Genomic DNA, 25608 nt, shown 5'->3' with positions numbered 1-25608 from the left:
AATGGACCTTTTAAACTCCCTAATTACCCTATTTTTGATTTTAGTCTGTTTAACCAGACAAATGGGAGATAAGATCATGTTAATGCTTTGTTTTTGTGGATTTTCTATTTTTCTTTTTATTTTTGTTAAAAGAGCCAGCAACTTACTCACACAAGGAAATATCTCTCCCTCTCCCAACCATGCTTTTTCAGAGAAACCTGAGGAGATTCCCACAGCTTTTCCCAGTTCTAACACTAATTGTTGCTTTAATTTTGCATGCCTGGAGGCAATGACCCACCCTCTAGAAGCTTTTAATCCCCTAGGACCTGGAGGCAAAGTGGGGGAAGAGGAATCCAGGCCTGAGTTCAAAATCAAGTCTGATTCAAATTGCGCTGGTCCCTCCCCTCCTCTCCAGACCCTACCCTCTACTCCTCCCATGGCCAAGCCCATTACTTCCCCTGCCTGGGAAGTCCAGAGATCTGATGCGCATGCTCAACTTTCTGTAACTACATTTGCAGCTTCAGGCTCAGCCCTGCATGTGCTTCTGAGACAACCTTAGAAAGCTCTTTAAATTCCACATATGCCTGTTTTGTTCATAATTTTGCTAACCTACTTTTGTCTTTAATTAGTAATCTTATAAAGCATTTGTATGATGAAAAGACTGACAGACAACATAGAGGGGTTAAAGAAGAAAAACTTAAGCTGAATAAGAATGACAATCATCACCATAGTTCAAGACTCCGCTTCTTTTGCCATGGAAGGGTATATATTTTACAGAAATGTAGAAGTAAGCAGCAAGGTATTGATATGAGTATTGGGGATTTTAGATACCGAAATCAGAAGTGTTCTGAATTCACTCAGAGTATTAATGTCAGTTCAGAGGTTACATAGGATTTGATTTCTATGCTATTACATCTACATTTTGAAATTAATGCTATGAGTTTATTTTCATAGAGATTTTCATGATTTTGAGATTGTGTTTTATACTTAGTTTTTAAAACAAGGAGAACATTTGTAAAAGTTTTTTATAGTCATGTGATCAAGTTTATATTTTATAATACTCTTATTAATATTAAGTTCATATTCATTTAGATTTCCCTAGTTTGAATTTCATTGTCTTTTATTGTTCCTTGTGTATTTTCTTCTATTCATTCATCTAATTTTGAAACATGGTTTTGATTTCATAATACAATGTTAATTCTAGGAGTATTTGTGCTCCCATTTTCTGAGTTGTTTGTTTTTGTTATTTTTTTCTCAACTGATTATTTGATCAAACTCTTTAAAGCATTTCCCTGGCAAATTGTTTGCCATGGCAAGTGTAAATTGATTCTAGAAGTATTATTTTTGATAAGCATATTCCAAAAAAAAAAAAAAAAGAGGGGAACATTTGTAAAAGTTTTCTTTGAGATTGTGTTGTGCTTTAACTTGTATTTAAATATGTTCAGATTTTTCAAAAAAGTAATTGTATACTAAGTAAAAAAAAGGGGGTATTATTTGAAATTGTTGCATAATTATATATTATATTCTGAGTCAAGATGTATTCACATTTTTTTGCAATCATTTATTATCCTCAATTTTTAAATCCATATGAGACTTGGATTATGGGAACTTATCATTTAAGACATTAATTGACTTTATTCTGAGTTATCAGATGCCAGTTGGCCAAGATGCCATCCAATCACAAGAGGAATACATGCAAGAGCAGACACTGAACTGTCACATGAGGGGAGACATGCATGAAGTCAAGGTATGGCCGAGGGAACAGCTTTTGACAAATGTTGAGGTTGGATTCTCTTGGTTTCATGTTTTGTTCTCTTTTTCCCCACAATATTGTACAGATGGCTGGAAGTATTCATCCCACCCATCTCACTTCTACACCTGGCTTCTATGCTCCCTCCTATATGCCTGATGCCATGGACATCTCAATCCCATGCATCTGATTAAGTCTGACTCAGTTTCCTCCAATATGTTCGGTGGCATGGACATATATTCCATCCACCTATTTTAAGCCTGGCATACTGCATGGGCAGTACATATTGCTCAAGTGTGGGAATGCTCATATCCCATCATTTCTCTGTTCTTTTATGGTAACCCCCATAATTATCTCAGGTGTCATGATAAATACAGTATTGAATTTGGCCTTGACATATTAGATTTTTTAATTTCTCATAATGGCATGAGGATAATTAGGCAGATGATGCAAAAAGTGATGAAACAAAGATAAAAATTATTTTTAATAATTAATATCGCATCAATTGTCTTCTCAATTACCCTCCATAAGGGGGGACTATAGTAATATTATGATTTTAAAGAATGTTTCAATTTTTGTTTTATTATATGTTTCATGTGTAACAACTAAGATTCTGAATTCCCTTAGACATGTTTTTGAGAACTTTCATTGTTTGATTTGATTATTGACAAAGCTATTTTAAAGTTGTGTTAAGCTCAATTTTGTAGGAAATTTTCCTGGCTGATTACCAGCATCTACACATCAACCCCTGAAAAGACTTCCATTCCACGACTACACCTAAAGGACATCTGAAAAAAGAATTTCAGAGACTTTAAATGAACAGTTTTGTTTTGTTTTTGTTGTTGGTTTTTTTTGTTTGTTTTTTTTGGTTTTTTCTTTTCTCTTTCTGTTATAATATACACCATCTGTAACATGTATTCTCTGCAGAGGCCCTCCCTTTGCAAGATCAATGTCAAAGCGTCGGTTCATGAGGACAAAAAAAAATCGCCCCTCTGGACAAAACTTTCCTCTCTTCCTTTTCTATATTGTTGTTCACATATTATTAGTTAGCAATAGTTATTATATTGTTTTTACTGTTCCGTCAAGGAAACATTTTGTTTCTTGAGGAACAACAGGGGGGACTGTAATGATTGGAATGACGCCACCTGCTGGAGACTTACTGTAGAAGAGTTCTGCCCATGAAGTGAAGGTCTTTGAGGGCAAAACCAGGAGTCTTTTCTTTGGCGTCAGGAAGTGACGTGGGCTAGTGGGAGGAGGAAGGAAGAGACTGGCGCTCAGTCTTGCTCTGCTTTCCTTTGGACTCTGGTGGAGAGCGGAGCTAGAAATGTGCTCTCCCTTTAATAGATAGGAATCTAGGCCTTTCTCTCTCTTTACCAAATTCTTATTCTCCTTAATAAATGCTTAAAAGTCTAACTCTTGCTAAAGCTTATAATTTATTGGCGACCACTCATTAGATATTTTAGACAGACTAGCTAGAATTTTAGCCCTTAACACCTCTCTTCCTTTACTTGTTTTTCCCTCACTTTAAATGTCCATATACGGGGGCAGCTAGGTGGCGCAGTGGATAGAGCACCGGCCCGGGCATCAAGAGTACCTGAGTTCAAATCTGCCCTCAGACACTTAACACTTACTAGCTGTGTGACCCTGGGCAAGTCACTTAACCCCAATTGCCTCACTAAAATAAATAAATAAATAAATAAATGAAATAAATGTCCATATACATTTCCATTTATCTGCAATCCTTCAAAATCCTATTCATGTTCCACCACTTCTTTCCCTAATGAATTCATGTATTTCTCATGTTACTATGAATACCTCTGAATGTGTGCATTTAGTCTATACCACATAATTTAGCACTTAGTTATACTGTTTCAATTGTTTACTATTGTTTCATGTATCATGCTCACAGGAAACTTGTGAAATAAGAGTTATTCCTCCTAAATTCACAAAAAGATGAAGATGACGGAGCAAATTTATGGAAATTCCTCTTGATACTTAGAAAAAAAAGCATCTCTACTAATTCTAGTCTTTATCAGCAACTTATAGTTAATTCATGAATCATTCATTTCCTTTTCTGTTCACAAGTCTCAGTAAACATCTGATTGGTTGGTCAGATGTCAAAAATTCAGACTGCTTAGCCAGCTGCAATCTGAGTAGTAGAATACAGTGAGTACAGTTCCCATGATCTGGAAACTATACTTCTTTACAGTGAAAAATTGCATTAGTAATTTTTAAAAGTAGCAACATATTTAGGAACACATTTTATCTACATAAAACCCATTCATAAAACCCAAAACATGTTAAACGGAACTAAGAGTATTGATGAAAATCTCAGTTCTACCTTATTCATTAAAATATATAAGCTAATGCTTTAAGATAATTTTAGATGAAAAAGGAAATCACAAGGAAAAATATTTTGATCAGCTTTAGGTAATCAAGCTTCAGATCTCAATCTCCACTATTTACAGAGGGTAAACATAGTTAATAAATAACAGAGTTATTTCTTACATAAACCACATACAGTTGTATTAAACTATATCGATCTATCAAAAATAAGTTACACTAGCCTCTAAATAGTGATTCTTCCCTACTATAAATCAATGACATCCAAAAGCACAATCTTACCATTTTGCTCATCAAGCTCATTCCCAATCTCTTGCCCCATTTGTTTCTGCCGACTTATAATTGAGGAAAGAGCATCAAGACCAGCATCTTGTTCTAAAAGAAACAGATGGAAAAATCATTAAGTCTATAGCTGACACAACATACAAACTGGACCTGCCAAATGTAAAACAATAGGAATATACTAAATACTGAAATCTTTCCAGTATGAAGTATGTCCATCTTGGATCTCATCCAAGAGAGTCTGTTACTGAAATACTAAAAGGAGATATAAGATAGATAGATACATAGACAGACAAACAGATGTATGTATGTATGTATGTATGTATGTGTTTGTATGTGTGTGTATATATATGTATGTATATGTATATGTGGTTTCTCCTATATGTAGTATAAGCCTAAACTATGAAACTCAAAGTCAGAATTATACTTCTGTTCCACTGTACTAAAAGGATGAATACCACCCTTTTACAGCTGCTTTTCTTGCACAAGGAAGGTAAAAGGAAAAAAGAAGGAAAAAGCATGGGACATAGACTCTAAGGAAATAAGGAATTTGATACCATTGCCTAGAATAAACTATTAGTTACCACCTCCAAATGTATGCATCTATTCAATCAGTTATCAGAAAAGAAAAATCATCATTTTGTGACAGTTTTGCTAACAACCTGTTTTAATACACCAATAACACTATTTTTAAAGGGCTGTATCAAGATAATAGAATGCGGTAGATGAGGAGATTTAGCAGATACTCAGGGGCCCACCTGGAGATTGATCAAAACTGATTGAATTGGGTGCGAGCGACTGACTGAGACTGGCTAACTTCCAGTTAACTAGATTGTAAGCACAACTGGCTGGTCCTTAAGGGGATACTTAAGAGTGTATTGTTCTCAGAAGCTAAAAACTTTGAACTTTACATCAAGACCACCTTCTGGTCCAGTGAACCAATGAATTTGAATAACACTAGCCAATCAGCTTGAAGAACCTCCCATTTCTGGGAGGGTAACATGAAGGAGGAAGTGGATGCTGGTGAGAGAGTTCTTCCTCTTTTGGTGCAAGACATTGGCTTGGTGGCAGGGGACTTCAGAAGTGAGAGGTTTAGGAAAACGAGGATTTCTAGGCTATAAGAAATATCTTTCAATAAATCCTTAAAAAACCTAAACTCATTTATCAATGATTTTAGTCAGTTTCCCCCAAAAAAGAGGGGGGGACAGATTAGAACCCACATTTAGAATTTTAAATTACACAGGGCATTTGCATATCAATTTTAAAAATCAATCTGGGAAATATAGAAAGCATATCTTTTTAGGAATCTCATTATTCAGCATATCTGAAACAGAATTTTTTATCTTTCCCCCAAAGCACAACCTTCTTCCTACTTCCTGCAATCTGTTTTTTTTTTTTCTAGCTTTATAAAATATTCCTTTGGTAATCTAGATGATAGTGACACTGAGCAAGTAAATTAATTTAGGTAGCATTGCCATTTTAATTTTATTAATTTCATCTACATAGCCAATACGTTTTCTTCTAATTAATATTCTTCTAGTTACTGAGATGTATTTTCTTCTGTGAAGACTATTTTGTAATTGTTTTCATAAATTTCCAGTATGTGTCTTAGTGGGTAGTCTTCCAAATATTTTATATAGTCTGTGGTTACTTTATTGTTTTTTTGTTTTTGTTTTTGGTTTTTTGCGGGGCAATGGGGGTTAAGTGACTTGCCCAAGGTCACACAGCCAGTAAGTGTCAAGTGTCTGAGGCCGCATTTGAACTCAGGAACTCCTGAATCCAGGGCCGGTGCTTTATCCACTGCGCCATCTAGCTGCCCCCTGTGGTTACTTTAAATGGATTTTTTTCTCTTCTTTTTCCAGCTGGATTTTGTTAGCAAATCTACAAAAATGCTAATAATTTATGTGGATTTAATTAGTATCTTACAACTTTGCTGAAAGTATCGTTTTGATTAATTTTTAGTTGACTCTCTAGAGTTTTCTAAAATCTTAATATCAAATGAAAAAATCATTTTGTTTCCTTTTTTCTTATTCTTAATTCTCTTAATTTCTCTTTCTTTTCTGATTGCTATTGCTAGCACTTCTAGCGCTATATTCAATAGTAGTGGTAATACACCTGACCTTATTGGGAAGGCCTCGATTTTTATCTTTGTCATATATAATGCTAGCTCTTGGCTTTGGACAGATACTTCTTACCATATAAAGGAAAGATCCATTTATCCCTATATTATTTGTATTGTTTTAGAAGTTACAATGGGTAGGAGTTGCTACCTGAAGAGACTAGAAACATTTTCTAATAGTGCCTAGTTAGGAATATGTATATTCTAATACTAACTCAGACTTAACCTGTATGACCTTCAGTTTCTTTATCTGCAAAGTGGGCATAATAATTGTACATTCCTGAAAAACCTAGTGCAAACAAATGTTTGTAAGGTACTTTGCAAACCTTTAAGCACCTTATTTCTATTCTCTTTATAATTATCTTACAGAATGCTAATTTTTTAATGTAATAACAGACAATTGTTCCTATTTGTTCTATTATGTTATATTGCCTATATCTTGTGTTATATTTGTTTTGAATGTTGGCATACTAAGTTTTGAATTCTTTACAAGAGTTTACAAAAATGAAAAAGTTAAATACATTTGAGTACTAGGGGTCATTTTATTGCCCAGAATCCATCTTATGACAAGACTAAACTATTTACTATTTTTCACTATCCACAAAAACATCTTATTTAATAAATATATACTGTATAATATAAACAGAGCCATCTCTAGAAAAAAAAGCATTATGAATTCTTCTATGGAGAACATAATACAGCAATTGACAGACAGAAGCAATCCTTTAACAGGGACAGTATATTCTTGCCTCCTTGCAAGTTCAGCTAATTTTTTCCATAAAAGATAACAGACTGGCCTTGAGAGTAACCACAAGAAAACATCCATATAGGCCCTGATGTTTGTTTGATAAAAAAACAACAGACAACTCAGGCAAGGGAACTGAAGCAATTCAAGGTGTTCTTAGTACATATGCTTCTTGAAAATCATTCTCCTGTTAGGACTAAGAAAATCTTCTTTTGTTAACTATTGAATGACCTATGAGTGCCATTCCAATTTCAAACAAAAACCTACAAGAAACTGGCCTAAGTTGGGCACAGCCCAGAACAAACAGTCATGGGCAAAGCTAAGCATTCTGAAGACAGTTTGTTGTTGTCATTGTTACTGCTGTGTGAGTACACAGCAGTGTGTGTGTGTGTGTGTGTGTGTGTGTGTTGTGTGGGGAAACAAAGTCTAGCAAAAATCCAAAAACTTTCATTCCTGCACTTTTCTTTGGTTTTTCTACAGTTTTGATGTTGTCTTGTCTCCCACAGTCCTTTTTTCTGTTGTGCCTCGCTCTTAGAAATACCAATTCCCTCAAGTGAAAGAGAGGGCATTTCCCAATGGTAGGTATCTTCCTATGTCCCTGATTATGCAGTTCATTATTGACATTTGCCTTCCCATTTGCCTTGAAATCTCTTCCCTGGGTCCATGCCTAGGTATCAGTTGTTACCAGAAGCTCTGATTCACCTTCTTCTGAGGCAGGATGAATGGTTTCTCTAAGGGCCAAATCCCTGTAGATCATACCCATTGCAAGGCTCTAGCTCCATTTTTAGAATGTCTCTCTACAATCCCTGGAGCATTCATCAGTGGTACCACATCCTACCACAGCAACAATTTCCTCCCTTTTCTTTCCTTTTTTCAAAACCACCTTTTGCCTCTTTGCCCATTCTTCTGTAGGGTCTCTTCTTCCAAAGGAATTAATTTTCTCTTCATTACAACTTGATTAGAGTATGTCATACATTCCACTCTATTTTCTTCCTCTTCTCCCCTTTTTATGAACACTCCTGTCATTTAGCCCCCCCCCCAAAAAAAAACACATTGATTCACTTGTAGGTGGAGAGTTATGAGGTTTAGTCCATGATGTTTCAGGCTTATATCTCCCTCATCATTTCTATCTGCCTTCTGCTTTCATCCTTGTCTCCTGGTGTATATTTAGAATGAAATCTCTTAATGGCCTCTCTGTTGTTATTTTGTTAATGTCATTATTTGTGCCTGATTGCTGTATTTGTTTACCCTTCATTTATTTCTTTTTCTGGAGCAAATAATTTTTTCAAGGTCTAATTTTCTTTCTAGGAATGCTTTGAATGCCTCTTTTTAAAATAAAAATAACCATCATTTTCATTTATGTTTAAATTTAGACTTCTACATCTTGAGAACCTTGAGAACCTCTTCAGAAAACATTATTATTGCATTCCCTCCTCAGTTTTTGTTGGTTACAGAATAGTTTGGGGTCATTCAAATTTCCTTTTCTTTATATTTGAAATTTTCCTGGTCACTTGAAGAATTTTTTCGTTTGTCAATTGTTAATTTTGCAACTATGTGTATTAGAGTTTGTAGCATGGGGTGCGGGGGAGAGTCCCCCCAAAAGGCCATCTGTGAATTCTTTTGCAAAAGTTCTGGAAAGTTTTCTTGTATTATCTCTTACATTATAGTGTTCAAGTTTTTTATTTGTTTTCTTCTATATGTATCCTATCTTTGAAATTAATATATTTTACTTGCATGGAAATCATAGTTTATTTTCATGTTATTGAACGTTGCTTCTCTTATTCTAGATTGTCCTTCACTTCCTTGTATTTGTATGCCTAAGTGACATTTTCTCTTTTGCTTCTTTGGTGAGATTTACCAGCACAGATTCAAGTTTTTTCTCTTCTGCTGATTATTTCTGCTGTGTAGGCCATAAATTCTGCTTTCACACTTCTTATTTCTCTTTTAACCCATTCAGGAATATCCTGCTGTGGTTCCATGCTCTCTTGGAAATCAACAGGGTTCTCTGCCTCACCAGATCTTGATTCATTTTCCTGTCTTAATAATACTTATTCATAGATGCCTGGAGTGTTTTCCCTCATTTGGAATCCATTCTCTCTTCTCTTAGTTAGTCAGTAAATAAATATTCATTAAGTACCTACTATGTGCCAGGAACAGAGCCAAGAGCTTTTAATTAAGCTAAGCCTTATGTTATTAAAATCTTTTCTACTGGTTTATCTACTTATGCTCAAAGTCTTTAATTGAGCTTTCTTCCTCCTGAGATCCTTAGTAATCTTACTCTTTTTTCTTTAGTTTCCCCTACTGCTAACTTTCTGATTCAGTTCCCTTAGGTTTCATATTTTTTACCACAGGGGCAGTAACTTAAAATTATCTCAGCTTTCTCTCATGTAAGGCAATTCATGGTTTACCAACTTAAATCCCTATCCCAAATAATTTCAGGGGACGAACAGAAGTGCCCTAGCTGGATGTTGGGATCTTTCCCTCAAGCTTAGGGGAGTGCAACACACAACCTCTCAAAAAACACAACCTGCCCTTATATTTCTCAATATCTGGTTGAATTCTGTTGCAGCAATGAGTGCTATACTCCTAACTGTTGAGCACCCTGAGCAAATATTTGCTGCTTGGATCTCCAAGGCACTTGAGAGGAAGGGAGGGAAGGAGAAAGAAGATGGAAAGGATGGAACTTAGTGTTTAAAGCTGAATTCTGCTGCAAGCAAGTGGGTTAGCTTGTATAATTATGATGTGAGGACCATGGTAGATGGGGGGAAAAGGGAGATGTGTTCAGAGAATATGCTAGGGTTTGGGGACTAGCCTTCTTTGCTGTTAATTTGCTGCTAGTATTTATATTACTCTTTTCTTTGGTGTCCTAGATATTGCTAAAATCACTTAATCTGTGATGCATAATTCCTATTTTCCAGATAAAATATCTAGTTCTCTATCTTGTTAGCCACATAACCCATAAGTCCTCTGAGTGTTCTTTCTACTATATCATACTACCTCCAAAGACAGGGATAAGGAATGGACCTGTGCTTTCAATCTTTTAGGGTACTGATATGTAAAGAAACTTTCTCTACCAATTCAGTTTGCGTTACCTAGTGAACTGAAATGTAAAATCAATTCCCCAAGGTCATACATCAGAAATGGAATCTGATAAAACCATTAATCCAGACTTTAGCCTTTTCCCTCTGAAATAAATTCAATACTCAGTAAACTCTTGAATTTGAAGAAGGCAGAGATAGAGTAAGGGAGAAAAAACCTATCTTAGATTCAACAAATTGCTGTCCCAACTCCCCTACCCCCACCTCCCACAGTACTGATTCTGAGTATCCTTCTTTGTTCTTTAGAGACTATGATTCTTAAAAAAAAAAATTAGTCTTTTCATGTCCAAACCATAGGTAACACTGTGCAAAATCAGCTTCCCAGAAGATCCCTTCACTGCCTACAAGAAAGCTTTGCCCAGAAAATAAATAAATGGGTGGGTAAATAAATAAATAAATAAATAAAGTGGATCTTTGTTGTACAAAAGGATAGGCACTATATTTTGCTCGTATTTCTAGAACAAAACTAAGAAATGCAATTTAAATTTAAATAGTTCTAGTTCTCTTACAATTATATTTGCTTCCCTTTATTTTATTTGGTATCAAAAAGTAATAATAGGCTGGGGTCTGTTTGATGTTACAGTATCTCATTTAGCAAATTTCACCATGAAAAAGGAATTAAAAATAGAATGTCTTTTTAAAGCTGCTAAAAAAAGACAAATCTAAAGGTAAAAGCTATTTGATTAAAGTGGTTTTATATAATGAGAACAAAAATGAATCTTGCTTTAAGAGATCAACATTCAAAGATCAAATCATGTTGAGGCTTCAGAACAAACTACAATGTATTCAATTTGCAATTAAGCTGACAAGGAGCTTGAGCACATATTCCCCACACTATTTCTGAGTACCTTGAATAATTTTCTGTTGCTGTTGTCGAAGGTCATCAAAGCCTAGACCCCTTGTCTCCTCTGGTTCCTCAAAGAGCCAAGGATTAGACACGATCCGTTGAGTAGTCCTTGTCATCAGACTGGACCTAAGAAAAATTACACATTTATAACACATGTCAAAAAAACATATGTCTTCTGAAAAAGGTTTCTTCAATACAGGTTTGGGGGAAAGAAGACGATACAACATGGTCTTCCCAATCTCCACAAACACATCTGAGTAATAATTATCCAAGAAATTTGCCAATAAGTCGTAAGAATGAATGAAATTGATCTTCATTTCCTTTTTTCTTTTTCTTTTTCTTTTTTGTGGGGCAACGGGGGTTAAGTGACTTGCCCAGGGTCACATAGCTAGTAAGTTTCAAGTGTCTGAGGCTGGATTTGAACTCAGGTCCTCCGGAATTCAGGGCTGGTGCTTTATCCACTGAGCCACCTAGCTACCCCCATCTTCATTTTCAAAGATCCTCTTACATGACATGATATTAACCAAAAAGCAGCAAAGGGAACTTGGAAATATTTCTAGCAGCAAATGCAATTTTTAATGTTTTGACTACAAATTATAAGGACAAACCATTGTTCAAGCTGATATTTCACATTAAGGAGGGAGGAAAAGATTCAGAGTTATAATTAATTTTTATGAATATATAAGGTAGTTAGGTGACTGAGTAGACAGAGCACTGAACCTGGACTCAAGACCCAAGTTCAAGTTTGACTTGACTAGAGCAAGTCACATAACCCCTGTCTGCCTCGGTTTTCTCATCTGTAAATTGGAAATAATAATAGCTCCTGCCTCTCAGGGTTGTTGAGAATAAAATGAGTTAAAATTTGCAAAGTGTTTTACAAACCTTAAAGTGCTACATAAATGCTAGATATTAATAATTATGTTGTAAAAATACAAAACAAATTCTGAATTATAAATCCTAATCATAGTGTACGGTACTCCTAACATGAATTTTTTCTGCTAGCATTAATGTGCTCTCCATTGAATAACCCATAAACATAGCTATATTTGTAAGATTTGTAATCCCTTATCCTCATTTTCTGTCTTGCCAAATATCTTCTTTATTTCAAAATCCAGCTCAAATCCTCCCATGTTCCATGAAACCAATGCAGATCCCTTCATCTCAAGTGATTTCTTACTTTTTGCAGGAGTTATTGATTTTTTTTTTTTGACCAGAGTAGTGTAATGAATAAAATTATGGACATGGAATTAGTAAGACTTCGGGTCAAATCTGATCTCTGAAGCTTCCTAACTGTGTGATCATGGGGAAGGCACCAACACCTTTAAGCCTGAGTTTTCACGTCTATAAAATGAGAGGGTTAAACTGTAGCTCTCTTTCAAGGGTTAAATATACGATCTTATGAGCAATTTTTAAAAATAATTAATAATGTTGTTATCATACACAAAATACTACTCCTCTAACATATCCTACTCCAAAGCCTCATTATGGCAGAGCTAAGTAAGCATGAGTTCTCAAAAGCTCTGCCAGAAGAGAGCAAACTGACAAATTCTACCTTGCTCAAAAGGATTCAAGTATGGTTCTAGTAACAGACTCTATCTACTTTCCAAATACCAGCTACACAATCCAGAAAGAGGGTCACTATCAGGAGGCTAACCACCTACAGATAAATTCTTTGGTCATGGAAACCAATGAAACAAAGAAAGAATACAAAAGATTCTGCTTCTGCAGTGAAGTTATCAAAGTAGCAAAGAATAGAGCAGAAGGTGCTAGGAACACACATAGTTCTTAAACCATTTGAAATAACTCAAATGTTGATACTCCAAACATGTAATGCTTGTCCAGTGGCTAACAATTCAATAAACTTTGGGATGAAAAGGATCATATTAATTTTAACATTCTTGTTATAAATGAGACAAGAAGACAAAAGGAAGGTGCAGCTAAATGGAAAGGCAGGCTATAGGGTCTTTATTGAGAAGTTAAAAAAGGAGTTTTCAGTCACTTTTATCATGTATTCAAAAGCAACAAGAGAAATCACTTCACAGCACACTTGGTGATATACTTCTATCTATTCAGAAGATGAAGAAGTATGGAAAATCTGTGAAAGACTATAGAAAACCTTGCAAATTAAACCAATATATCAATATATACTTTCCATTTGATTAATTCATTAGGACAGCAAATGCAAATTATCACCCAAATATCATACAAAAATAAGGGATGAGAGAGGTCAAAGTTTTGTGGACTACACAAAAGCCTCACAACTACATGTTACAAATACTTACTTTAAAAAAAAGAAGGTCACCACTATTTGACAAAAACTGTTGGGAAAACTGGAAAGTAGTCTGGCACAAACTAGGCAAAGGCCAACATCTTAAACCATATACCAAGATAAGCCTGAAATGGGTACATGATTTAGACATGAAGAGTGATATAAGCAAATTAATGGACCATGGAAGAAGATACCTGTCAGACCTTTGGCTAGGGAAAGAGTTCATGTCTAAACAAGAGATAAAGAAGTTCCCAGGAGATAAGATGGATAATTTTGATTACATAGAATTTAAACTTTTTGCACAAACAAAACCAATGCAGCCAAAATCAGAAGAAAAACAAGAAATTGGGGGAAGGGAGAGAATCTTCGCAGCAAGTTACTCTGATAAAGGATTCATCTCTCAAATACATAGGAAATTAGCAAAATTTCTAAGAATAAGAGTCATTTCCCCAATTGATAAATGGCAAAGGGATACAAATGTACAGTTTTCAGAGGAAGAAATAAAAATTATCTTTTGTCATATGAAAAAATTATCCAAATCACTTAATAATAAGATAAATGAAAATTAAAACAACTCCCAATTACCTACCACTCCTTCACACCCATCAGATTGGATAATATGACAAATGAAGAAAATGACAAATGCTGAAGAAGATGTAGGAAAATAGGTATACTAATACACTGTTGGTGAAACTATGAATTAGTAAAACAATTCTGGAGAGCAATTTGGAACTGTGCCCAAAAAGCTATAAAACTGATTGAGCAATACCACTACTGGGGCTACACTCCAAAGAAATAAAAAACAAAGAAAATGGACCCTTGTATACAAAAATATTTGTAAGCATTTTGGGGGGGTTGCAAAGAACTGGAAACTGAGGGAATACCCATCGACTGGGGAATGGATGAATAAGTTATAGTATGTAAATGTGGCATATATGGTATATGAAGGAATGTGCTTTAAGAAATGATGAAGGCGGGGCAGCTAGATGGCACAGTGGATAGAGCACCGGCCCTGGAGTCAGGAATACCTGAGTTCAAATCCGGCCTCAGACACTTAACACTTACTAGCTGTGTGACCCTGGGTAAGTCACTTAACCCAAATTGCCTCACTTAAAAAAAAAAAAAAGAAATGATAAAGGGGGAGGGCAGAACCAAAATGGCTGAGGAAAGGCAGTGACTTGCCTGAGCTCTCCCCAAGACCCTTCCATATACCTTCAAATAATGCCATAAGACAATTCCTGGAGCAGCAGAACCCACAAAAGGGCAGGGTAAAATAATTTTCCAGTCAAAGACAACTTACAAGGTCAGCAGGAAAGGTCTGTTTTACCAGGATAAGAGTAGAGTGCAGCCCAGTAAAGGCCACATCAGTACAGAACCAACCCCAGCACAGACCCAATCCCAGCCCCAGTGAACCAGGTTTCAGGAACCTCTGAATCAGCTGCTGCAGCAGCTGCTTCTGGAACAGTGAGGAGGTCAAATGGTTGGCCAGAGAGAGATAACAGGGGTCTCTTTGCTGGTGCTGAGGTGGGGCTCTGTTGTTTTCCCCATGCTCGCATCTGGGTCACAGTCTTGGGTGCTGCTCCCAAACATGGGAGGAACACAAGCACACCAGGGCTTGCAGCCACAGTAGAGGACTCTGTTCTGGGTTCCAAGGCAGAGAAGCAGGCCTGTGGTTGCTTGCAGACCAGAGCACAGGCCAGGAGAGTGGTGAACATGCCTCTTCTTAAATCATACCCCCTTGGAAGAATTAAGGACTTACAAATTAATAGAAGCATCTAAGAGAACAGCTGCTCAAACCCCCTGAAGCTTCGGACAGTGCACTCTCTACCATGGAAGCAGTGTACCACTTTAACAAAGAGTTAAAAGTCAAGAAATAGGCTGGGAAAATGAGCAGACATAAAAAATGTTCACCCAGAAAAATTTCTATGGTGACAAGAAAGATCAAAATAAACCCTCAGAAGAAGAAAACAAAATCAAAGCTCCTACATCCAAAGCCTCCAAGAAAAATATGAATTGGTCTCAGGCCACAGAAGGGCTCAAAAAGGACTTTGAAAATAAAGTAAAAAAGGTAGAGGAAAAAATGGAAAGAAAAAAAAGAGTGATGCAAGAAAATAATGGGGAAAAAAGTCAACAGTTTGAAAAGCCAAATTGGCCAAATGAAAAAGGAGGTACAAAATAAATCAATCCCGTAAAAATTAGGATTGAGCAAATGGAAGTTAACAAATTTATGAGAAATCAAGACACAATAAAACAAAATAGAAGACAATGTGAAATATCTCACTGGAAAAACAACTGATCTAGAAAATAGATCCAGGAAAGATAATTTGAAAATTATTGGACTACCCACCTGAAAGCCATGATAGAAAAAAAAAAGAGCTCAGACATCATCTTCTTCTTCTTTTTTCTTTTCTTTCTTTTTTTTTTTTTTGCGGGGCAATGGGGGTTAAGTGACTTGCCCAGGGTCACTCAGCTAGTAAGTGTCAAGTATCCGAGGCTGGATTTGAACTCAGGTACTCCTGAATCCAGGGCTGGTGCTTTTATCCACTGTGCCACCTAGCCGCCCCCAGACATCATCTTCTAAGAAATTGTCAGGGGAAATTGCCCTGATATTCTAGAACCAGAAAGTAAAATAGAAACTGAAAGAATCCACTGATCACCTCCTGAAAGAGATCCCAAACTGAAAACTTCCAGGAATATTATAGCCAAATTCCAGAGCTTCCAGGTCAAAGAGAAAATATTGCAAGCAGTCAGAAAGAAACAATTCAAGTATTGTAGAGCCACAGTCAGGATAACACAAGATCTAGCAGCTTCTACATTAAAGGATGGAAGGGCTTGGAATATGATATTCCAGAGGGCAAAGGAACTGGGATTACAACCAAGAATCACCTACCCAGCAAAACTGATTATATATAATCCTTCAGGGGAAAAAAGTGGGAATTCAATGAAAGAGAGGACTTTCAGGCATTCTTGACGAAAAGGCCTGAGCTGAATAGAAAATTTGGCTTGCAGATACAAGACTCTAGAGAAGCATAAAAATATAAACAGGAAAAAGAAATCATGAGAGATGTTAAAAGGTTAAACTATTTACATTCCTACATGGGAAGATGACACATCTAACTCATAAGAATTTTCTCAATATTAGGGCAGATGGTATGAATAAATTTAGATGGAGGGCATAGGTGGGAATTGATTATGAAGGAATGATATCTGTAAAGCATTTATTTTTTGTTTATCTTTTTTTGTGTGGGGCAGTCAGGGTAGGGTGGCATGCCTGGAGTCACTGAGTCAGTGAGTCTGAGGCCGGATTTCGGCTCTGGTCTTCCTGGGTCCAGGGTGGGTACTTTGTCCACTGTGTCACCTAGCTGCCCCATGATGACTTCTTTAGGGTAAATTGAGGGGTAAGAGGATTGCACTGGGGGAGGGGCAAAGGGAGAGTTAGAATGGGGTGAAGTCTCACATGAAAGAAGCAGGAAAGGGTTTATGGAGTAGAGGGAGAGATGGGGGAGGAGTGGGGCAGTGAATGAGCCTTACACTCATTAGAATTGGCTCAAAGACCTTACTCTCATGAGAGTGGGCTCAAGGAGGGAATAACATACACACTCAATTGGGTGGAGTAATCTATCAAACCCTGCAAGAAAGTAGGAGGGGAAGGGGATAATGAAGGAGAGGTAAAAGAAGGGAAGGCAGAGTGGGGGAGGGAGCAGTCATAAGCAAAACACTTTTGAGGATGGATAGTGTAAATGAAGATATGAAATAAGAGTAAATATCGGGGCAGCTAGGTGGCGCAGTGGATAAAGCACTGGCCCTGGATTCAGGAAGACCTGAGTTCAAATCCAGCCTCAGACACTTGACACTTACTAGCTATGTGACCCTGGGCAAGTCACTTAACCCCCATGGCCCCGCAAAAAAAAAAAAAAAAAAAAGAGTAAATATCATGGGGAGGGAATAGGATGGAGCAAAAGAGTTAATAATAACTGTGAAAAAAATTTTGAAGCAGAGTCAAGAGTAATGTAAGAAGATGATGATGACTGATTGATGGATTGATGATGATTAGAAGACAAGGATTGACTGATGAGGATGAGGACTGAATGGTGAAGATGAGGATTGGTTGATGAGGAGGAGGACTGATGATGATGACAAACATATGGTACTTACTTTGCTGAGCTACTGAAAAGAAAATTCTTTGTCAAGTATATGGTACTATATAAATGTTATCTATTACTGTTGTTGCAATAATCAACTTCATGGGTTTACTGTAAAGAAATCTCTCTTTAAAGTACTATATAAATGTAGTTTACTATTTAAAAAAATGATGAGCAGGATGCTATCAGAAAGACCTGCATGAGCTGATCAAAGTACAATGTACTATACAGAAAATAACAGCAATATTGTGAGATGATCTGATGTGAATGACTAAGACAACTCTGAAGGTCTTATGAAAAATGCAATCCATCTACAGAGAGAGAACTGATGGTATCTTAATACAGATTGAAGCATATTTTTTTTAGTTCCTTTATCTGAAGTTTTGTTTCTGTCTGTTTTCTTTCACAACCTGGCTAATGTGGAAATGTTTTGCATGACTGCTCCTGTATAGCTTATATTGAATTGTTTGAGTTCTTCGGGGGAGGTGGGGGAAGAAGAGAATTTGGAACACAAGGTTTTTTAAAAATTGATGTTGGGGCAGCTAGGTGGCACAGTAGATAAAGCACCAGTCCTGGATTCAGGAGGACCTGAGTTCAAATCCGGCCTAAGACACTTAACACTTACTAGCTGTGTGATTTTGGGCAAGTCACTTAACCCTCATTGCCCCACCCAAAAAAAAAAAATGATGTCAAAATTTGTACTTTACATGTAATAAGGAAAAATAAAATTCTAAATATAATTTTTTTTTAAAAAAAAAAAGGTTAAACTGTTCACATTCCTACATGGGAAGATTATACTTGTAACTCATTAGGGCAGCTGGGTGGAATATATTTAGACAGAGGGAACAGGTGTGAGTTGAATATGAAGGGAAGATATCTTTAAAAAAATAAAATCAAGGGGTGAGAGGAATGCACTGGGAGAAAGGGAAAGGGAAAGATGAAATGGGGTAAAGTATCTCACATAAAAGAAACAAACAAAAAAAGCTTATACAGTGGAGGGGAAGATGGGGGGAGGTGCTGGGGAGTGAGTTAACCTTACTCTCATCAGAATTGGCTCAAAGATGGAAAACATAAACATTCAGTTGCAGGAAAGTAGGACAGGAAGGAGATGGGGGGGGTGAAAAAAGGGAGGGCCGTTTGGGGGAGGAGGCAGTCAGAAGCAAAACACTTGAGGAGAGATAGGGTGAAAGGAGATAGAAAATAGAGTAAATATCATGGGAAGGGAAGAGGATGGAGGGAAATACAGTTAGCAATAGTTACTGTGAAAGAAATCTGAACCAAGTTTGTTTGACAGGCCTCAGTTCTCAAACACATAGAGAACTGAGTCAAATTTGTTAAAATAAGAGCCATTCCCCAATTGATAGATGATCAAAAGATATGTTTTCAGATGAACTAATCAAAGCTACCTATAGCCATATGGGAAAAAAAAATGCTCTAATTTACTATTGATTGGAGAGAAGCAGGTCAAAACAATTCTGGGGTACTACCTCATACCCACTGGATTGGATAATTGGACAGCAAAGGAAAAAGACAAATGTTGCAGGGAATATGGGGAAAATGAGACATTAATACACTCTTGGTAAAGTTGTAAACTGATTCAAACATTCTGTACAGCAATTTGAAACCATGGCCAAAGGGCTATAAAACCACGCATACGTACTCTTTGACCTAGTAATACCACTACTAGGTTGGTATCCAAAAAGAGATTTTTTTTTTCAAAAAGAGATTTTAAAAAATAATAATTCCAGAGCTCCCAGGTCAAGAAGAAAATATTATGAGTAGCCAGAAAGAAACAATCCAAATACTGTGGAACCATGGTAAGCATAGCACAGGATCTAGCAGCTTCTACATTAAAGGATCAGAGGGCATGGAATATTATATTCCAGAGGGCAAAGGATTACAACCAAAAATCACCTACCCAGCAAAACTGAGTATAATCTTTCAGGGGAAAAAGAGGAGCAGAAGGTACTAGACATGGGTAAAACCAAATCACATCACAGAAAAGGAAACTGATGATATTCTAACAGTCAGGAAAGAATTGACTATCAATTTGGAGTCATGTCCAAATCAGTTACTCTCTACAAATAGACCATTAAGCGTGGATTGTAATCCTTGAATAATTGGTGAATAAGGGGAGGAGCCAGTCACATTAGGAGATTAAAAAGCCTTCAAGCTTCCATTTTGTTGTTCACTCCACTAGGGGGTGGCCATTCTCATGAGAATGACAATAAATGAGCCTTTGACACATTAAATAGACCATTAAGCTGGTGGATGAAAGAACAAAATTAGTACCCGATTGGAAGAATAAAAATAAAATTATATGGAACGCAATAAAGGCAATGTCAACCTGACATATTTTTAAAAGTTACTAACAGGGGCAACTAGGTGGCACAGTGAATAAAGCACTGGCCCTGGATTCAGAAGGACCTGAGTTCAAATCTGGCCTCAGACACTTGACACTTAGTAGTTGTGCAACCATGGGCAAGTCACTTAACCCTCATTGCCCCACAAAAAAACAAAACAAACAAACAAAAAAGTTACTAACACTGGGAAAAAATAGCAAATGAATAAAGGAACAAATGACAACCCAGAATATTACTAGTTACTAAGGAAGTTTAATCATTGAAAATTAATTGCTAGAACAAAGAGACCAAAAGAACTTAGAAATTCTTTAATGAACAAACATATGATTTCCTGACTAAGAGATAAATATAGCATCCATAGACAACACTAGTTTAGAATAAAAACTCATTTGTAAAATCTTATAGAAAAGGATGATGGACACCAAAAAGCTGTATGGCCTCATAAAATTGTAGCAAGCAATCAAGGAAAAACCAAGTTTAGGAAAGCCTGGCAAAAGGTCCAATTACTTCAAACCATCCCATGAATATTTAATGAAGAACTGGAAGAACAATAAATATATGAAAGATGGAAAATACCTGTAGAGATTTCTAGTACAAACTTTTCTTTTTCAACAAGGACAAAAAAATCATTATTGCTTCATTGTTCTCCAAGATCCACTACTGACTCTCTGGACTTTGTCCACCATGCCCCTGGAATTTGACTTCCTATCATTTCTAACAACGAATTCCTCCCTTTTAGTAAGTATTAGATTCAAAATAGAATTTCCTCTTGATTCCTTGGAAATAATAGTTAAGTCAAGTAGCTTTGGTTGTTTTTTGGGTTTTTTTCCCCCAAAATGGAGCTGCTACAAATAACTGGATAAACGAAATCTCCCATTGATACTATACCACATCATCCCTTTGTACTAGAATTGTTTCTATTTCCCAAACTCCTCATCTATCTCCTCTTTCTAGCCAGGTGGTCTGTAGTATATTTCAGTGACAAAATCACTTCTGTTTTTCCTTCTACTTTGATCCAAAATGCTTTTTACCATACCTGCCTTCTCTAATTATTGTATCTCCTCACATGTTAACACATCCCTTAACCTCACCTTTTTACCTTATTGTTGTTTGTCCTTCATTCTTGTATATACAGATTTTGACCCAGAGATTCCAATGCTAGGCATGTTGTCAAGAAGATAAAAGATAAAAAGAAATATCCTAAGGGGGCAGCTAGATGACACAGTGGAGCACTGCCCCTGGATTCAGGAGAACCTGAGTTCAATTCTGACCTCAACGGGGAAAAAAAAAAATTCTGACCTCAGACACTTGAAACTTACTAGCTGTGTGACCTTCATTGCCCTGCAAAAAAAAAAAAAAATCCTATATACATGAATACATTCATAGCAATATTTTTGTAGTAGAAAACAAATGGAAACAATGTACAAGTCCATCAACTGCAGAGTTGCTAAACAAAATGTTTATTAACAATAAATATAAAGAATATAGATAGGCAAAGGAAGACATATTTTTATTTTATTTATTTATTTATTTTGGTGAGGCAATTGGGGTTAAGTGACTTGCTCAGGGTCATACAGTTAGTAAGTGTCATAGGTTTGAGGACGCACTTGAACTCAGGTCCTCCTGAATTCAGGGCCAGGGCTCTATCCACTGTGCCACCTAGCTGCCCCGGCAAAGGAAGACATATTAATTAGAATGTAGCCTCCTGTCACTCTTTGTATTTGTATTTGTATCCCTGTTGCCTAGGACAGTTTCTGGAATGTAGAATGTGCTTAATCTATGCTTGTTTATGGAGTGATTACAAGAATTGATGCAGAATAACAGAAGTGGGGAAAAAAAAAAAGAGTAACAGAAGCAGAACCCATAAACACAATGACCAGAAATATTTTATTGTCCCTAACAGCATGTAGTGTGAAAAGGTATTCCTTGAATCTCTTCACTTTATTTTATAAGATGAAGACCAATCTACAGTTGGAACACTGAAAGCTATCCCTTGGCTGTTGCAGAAGCATAAACAGCACACACTGTATGTTCGGTCATTTTTCAGTTGTTTCCAACTCTCTGTGATCCCATTTGGGGTTATCTTGACAAAGATGGTAGGGTAGTTTTCTATTTCCTTCTCCAGCTCATTTTACAGATGAGGAAACCAAAGCAAAGAGAGTTAAGTGACTTGCACAAGGTCGGACAACTAGTAAATGTCTGAGGCCAGATTTGAACTCAAGAAGATGAGTCTCCTAGCAGTCCACTGACTAAACTGCAAAATTCAGCCTGCTTTCCAAACTAATTAAGATCTTGAATCTTGTTTTTTGAACCTATCTCACCCCTAAGCAGTTCATTAAGAACTTTTCTGCCAGTTTTCACCTCTTAGTCATTTGACTTCTTTTCCCATCTTCCTACTTTTGCCTCTCCAGGACTTTGACACCAAGTCTCAGCTGCCTTCTCACTCTGAAGTTTCCTCATTCACTATGGTCTTAATCACCCTAGATAACCCTTCCATCCCTTCTTCCCTTTCTCCCATTGGTGAGTTCCTACTGAAAGCCTTCATTTTGAGGAAAGCCCAGGTCAGCCATCATTAATTCCTCTCCTGGCTGAACTTTTGACTCTCACTTTCCCATTATATCCCATACCCAGTTTTTTAGTTCCTTTTTTATATTATCTTCCTGCATTAAAATATAACTCTCAAGAAAAAGGATTATCTTTCTTTTTGTTTGTCTTTATATCCCTAGCACTCAGAACAGTGCCTAGCACATAATAAACATTCAATAGTTTAAAAAGCAGCATTAAATAATCATTTAATAAATACTTACTAAGCTGACTTCATAGTCTAGGCAAACCATATCTGAAGTGTTGTGATCAGTCATGGGCACAACACCACATTTTAGAAAGGCGAATTATAAACTAGAAAGAGGCAACTAGGATGGGGAAAGGTTTCAAGTTCATGTCATGTGAAGATTAGTTGGAGGAATTGTGTATGTTTATGCCTTCACGTACAAGACTTCTATTTGGTCCCAGATAGAAGATTCTAGAATGATGGATTAAAGTTACAGAGAGACAAGCTTCAGCTTAAGTTAAAAAGAACTTCTTAACAATTAGAGCTATACAATAGTAGAATGGACTGCTTTAAAAGATAGAGTTTTTTGAGCTTTGCTTTTGAGCAAAAAGATTTCTAAAAATCAGAAATCAATCAGAAGGATTTTGAGGTCTCTTTAAATACCTATGATTTATAATTCTGATGACAATGTGCAGAATGGATTGTTGCAAAAGAAACTGGAGTCAAGTGAGAAAAGCTGGTAAAAATGCAGGTGTGAATTGATGAGGGTTTAGAATAAATTAGTAAAAAGGGAATTATAATGAAGAGGCAGTTATAAGAGATATTTTAAAAAGTAAATAAACAGAACATGGGAGAATGGGAAAAGGTGGATGAAAATGCCACTAAAGTTTCAAACTCAGGTGACAGATAATGGTCTCAATTTAAGAAAGGAAGAAAACTTCCATTCCTTTTAAGAATTTTCCCAAGAGGGGCAGAGCCAGCATGTTAGGAACCAGCATGAGCTCTCCCAAATTCCTCTCTGAACAACTTTAAAATAATACCTCAAAATGAATTTTAGTACAGCAGAATCCATAAAAGGGTAGAATGAAACCATTTTCCAGCCCAACACAAATTAGAACATCAGCAAGAAAGGTCTATAGCACATTATACACAGTAATAGCAACACTGGGCAATGATCAACCCTAACAGACTTAACTCTTCTCAGCAATAAAATGATCCAAGACAATTCCAAAAGACTTATAATGGAAAATGCTCTCTACATCCAGAAAAAAACTTTGGAACCTGAATGCAGATTGAAGCATACTATTATCACTATATCTATTTTTCTTTCTTGTGTTGTTTCCCTTTTGTTCTGATTTTTCTTTCACAACATCACTAATGTGGAAATCTTTTTAACATGATTGTACAAATATAACCTATATCAGATTGCTTGCCATCTTGAAGAGGAGAGGAGGGAGAAAAATCTGGAACTCAAAATCATCTTAAAAAATGAATGTTGAGGGGCAGCTAGATAGTGCAGTGGATGGAGCACTGGCCCTGGAGTCAGGAGTACCTGAGTTTAAATCCGGCCTCAGACACTTAACACTTACTAACTGTGTGACCCTGGGCAAGTCACTTAACCCCAATTGCCTCACTTAAAAAAAAATGAATGTTGAAAACTATCTTTACATGTAATTGAAAAAAAAATACTATTAAGAAAAAGAAAGGTTTGTAGCACCAGGGTGAGAGTAGAAAACAGTCTAATGCAGGCAATCACCTGTTAAGACAGCAGCAGATCACCGCAGAAAGCTAGCTGCAGTACTTGAGGGTGACAGTTTCCCTAGCTCTGAGCCCACAGATGGTAAAGGGCTGAAGGAGATTACAGGGGTCCCTTTGCTGACACTGGGTGGTGGACTCCACTGCATTGCCCATATGCAATTGCTGTCTTCAGTAACAGTCCCAAGGCAAGAAAGAATACTAGCACACCAGTTTGCAGCCCACATGGAAGCAGGGACCCTAGTCATAGTTCCAGAGTAGAAAAGAGAGCTTGTGGTCACTCATAGACCAGCACATGGCCAGGAGAATAGTGCTCTCACCTCTCCTTAGATCCACTTAAGAAGAAGTGAAAACTTACAGACCTCCAGATTTAGCTCTGAAAACAGCTACACAAAAAAACTGAAGCTTGGGAGAATACTCCCTTGAAACCTCAAAACAGAGCCAAATTTCAACATAATTATGTGACAATTGGAGTGATGCTCCCTGCTAGAGAGTTACTGTAGGAAAGCTCCACCATGAGGAGAAGGCATCTGAGGGCAAGCCATGTGGCTTGGAAGGTCAGTTCCTTGACGTCAGGAAGTAACGTTTGATGCTGCCGGTTTAGACAGGAGGCTTCTGGGAGGAGGAAGGAAGCATTGGGTCCTTTTTGTTCCTGACCTCGCCATGGTAGGTCGGATGATGGGGTCTCTTAGAAATAGTTAGATTTTTACCTTTCCCTCTGATCATTAGATCCTAATGCTCTTTAATAAATACTTAAAAGCCTAAACTCTTTCTAAAGCTTCTAATTTATTAGCGACTACTCATTAGATTTTTAGACACTATAGCTAGATAGCAACTTTACAGTTAAAAGTGAAGAAATAGGCTGGAAAAATTAGTAAACAATTAAAAAAAAAAGAAGAAGAACCTGACAGTGTAAAAGTTACCATAGTGAAAGGGAAGAAGAAAACACAAACTCAGAAGAAGATAATAAAGTCAAAACTGCTGCATCCAAAGTCTCAAAGAAAAATGTGAATTGGTCTCAGACCCAAGAAGAATACCTGGAAGGGCTCAAAAAGGATTTTCAAATTCAAATAAAACAGGCAGAAGAAAATTAAGCTAAAAAAAAATGAGAGCAATGCAAGAAAATCAAGAAAAATATCAACAGCTTGGCAAAAGGGACACAAAAAAATCTGAAGAAAATAATACCTTTAAAACAGAAGAGGCCAAATGGTAAAAAGGCCATAAAAATCCACCAAAGAAAAGAAGTCTCTAAAAAGTAGAATTGGTCAAATGGAAACAGAGGTACAAAAGCTCACTGAAGGAAATAACTTCTTAAAAATCAGAATTGTTCAAGGGGAAGCTAATGATTCCATGAGATATCAATAA

The 25608-nt window shown here is 36.6% G+C and overlaps 1 protein-coding gene across 1 annotated transcript in view; it reads right to left on the bottom strand.

Annotated features, from left to right (window-relative positions):
* Window positions 1-25608, bottom strand: part of STX8 (syntaxin 8) — a 253960-nt gene that overhangs the window by 184997 nt on the left and 43355 nt on the right. Inside the window, exons 5-6 of the mRNA XM_044000019.1 lie at window positions 11165-11289; window positions 4355-4447 (exon numbers count right to left, since the gene is read on the bottom strand). Coding sequence (XP_043855954.1) covers window positions 4355-4447; window positions 11165-11289 — 218 coding nt within the window. The remainder of the gene's footprint in view (window positions 1-4354; window positions 4448-11164; window positions 11290-25608) is intronic.

This window comes from Dromiciops gliroides, chromosome 4 (assembly GCF_019393635.1).
Source record: "Dromiciops gliroides isolate mDroGli1 chromosome 4, mDroGli1.pri, whole genome shotgun sequence".
Lineage (NCBI taxonomy): Eukaryota > Metazoa > Chordata > Mammalia > Microbiotheria > Microbiotheriidae > Dromiciops > Dromiciops gliroides.
The sequence above is the reverse complement of the archived record's forward strand: the minus strand, read 5'-3'. Positions and strand labels throughout refer to the sequence as shown.